We start from the raw sequence: 1,091 nt of genomic DNA on the forward strand, positions 1-1,091 counted from the left end.
CGCCGCCGTCGCTGCTGGCGCCGCTGCCGCTGCCGTACTAGCTACCAGGGGCGGCGCCGCAGCTGTCAAGGCCGCAAGGCTCTGCGATGTTATCACCGCTCGCATGAAGTTGATGACTGAAGCAGCCGAAGCTTGTACGATCGTCGCAACTGTCGTACACTCCATGGGCTGTGCAGGTGCTGTGGTTATACGACGCCAGGCTACAAGACGTGTGCTTATGAATCCTCTCACTGCCTCCATCCTCGCCCGTAAGAACAAAGTCCCCGATTCGTTTAGAAGCCTCAGTCCTTACCCCGAGAAGTTTGGTGTCGTGTAGTCCTCAAATGAAATGCTAGGTCCAAACAGATTTTTACAGTTGTCACAACCCGAATCATGGAACTGCAAAAGGGAATCGGCTGAGCAGCGTCCTCAACGCTCCACCGCAACAAACACCGCACCTGGTTGCGCGACTTGATTAGGCGGCACACGTAGCAACAAACAAGATTCTTATTGGTAAGAGCAAAGTCAGAAGGGTCCCGATTGGACTCGCCGTGTGCTGGGACGTCAGCGACCCGTTCCATTTCCGGGCTCCGGGCCCGTTTCTATGTAGATGCTACTTACTCCTAGTAACGTATTAAGCATATATATAGGATGCACCACAACTCAGGCTGCCCGGAGAAAAATACACGGAGAACGGAGCTGCGCAGCGACGCTGCCGATATCGTTGCTGTAAGGTTGGGCTGACTACAGTTTCAAATTTAAACATACACCGTAGAGGCATATGAAGGAGGTGCATAAATGAAGAGTACCGTCACGAATTCAGCTATTGGAAGAGGTCCGAGGCGATTGTTGCAGTTGGGGGTTGACTGTCGTACCAGAAAACCTGCCGAGGTTGTCCCTCAGCCCGGGGAGTACATTGGATTTCCGGGTGCGTATTGTGCAGCACGTAGAAATTACTTTAATTGGTGGGTGGCGGATGCTTTGGTGTGTGGGCCCTTGGGGCTTCTCCTCGCGTCGAAAAGGCATGATCAAATTGCAATAGCCGATAGGTTCAGGTTCGCAGGGTGACGGGGTTACGTTCTGCGCTTCCTAAGCCCAGGCTTACATGTGTT

General features: G+C 53.2%; 1 protein-coding gene across 1 annotated transcript in view; it reads right to left on the minus strand.

Moving 5' to 3' along the window:
• Window positions 1-92: 92 nt before the first annotated feature.
• Window positions 93-1,091, minus strand: part of VOLCADRAFT_107804 (uncharacterized protein) — a gene marked incomplete at its 3' end in the record, with an annotated part of 2,202 nt that continues 1,203 nt past the window's right edge. The window contains exon 4 of the mRNA XM_002957732.1: window positions 93-179. Within this exon, the coding sequence (XP_002957778.1) occupies window positions 93-179 (87 nt within the window). The remainder of the gene's footprint in view (window positions 180-1,091) is intronic.

Source organism: Volvox carteri (assembly GCF_000143455.1).
Source record: "Volvox carteri f. nagariensis unplaced genomic scaffold VOLCAscaffold_78, whole genome shotgun sequence".
Classification (NCBI taxonomy): domain Eukaryota; kingdom Viridiplantae; phylum Chlorophyta; class Chlorophyceae; order Chlamydomonadales; family Volvocaceae; genus Volvox; species Volvox carteri.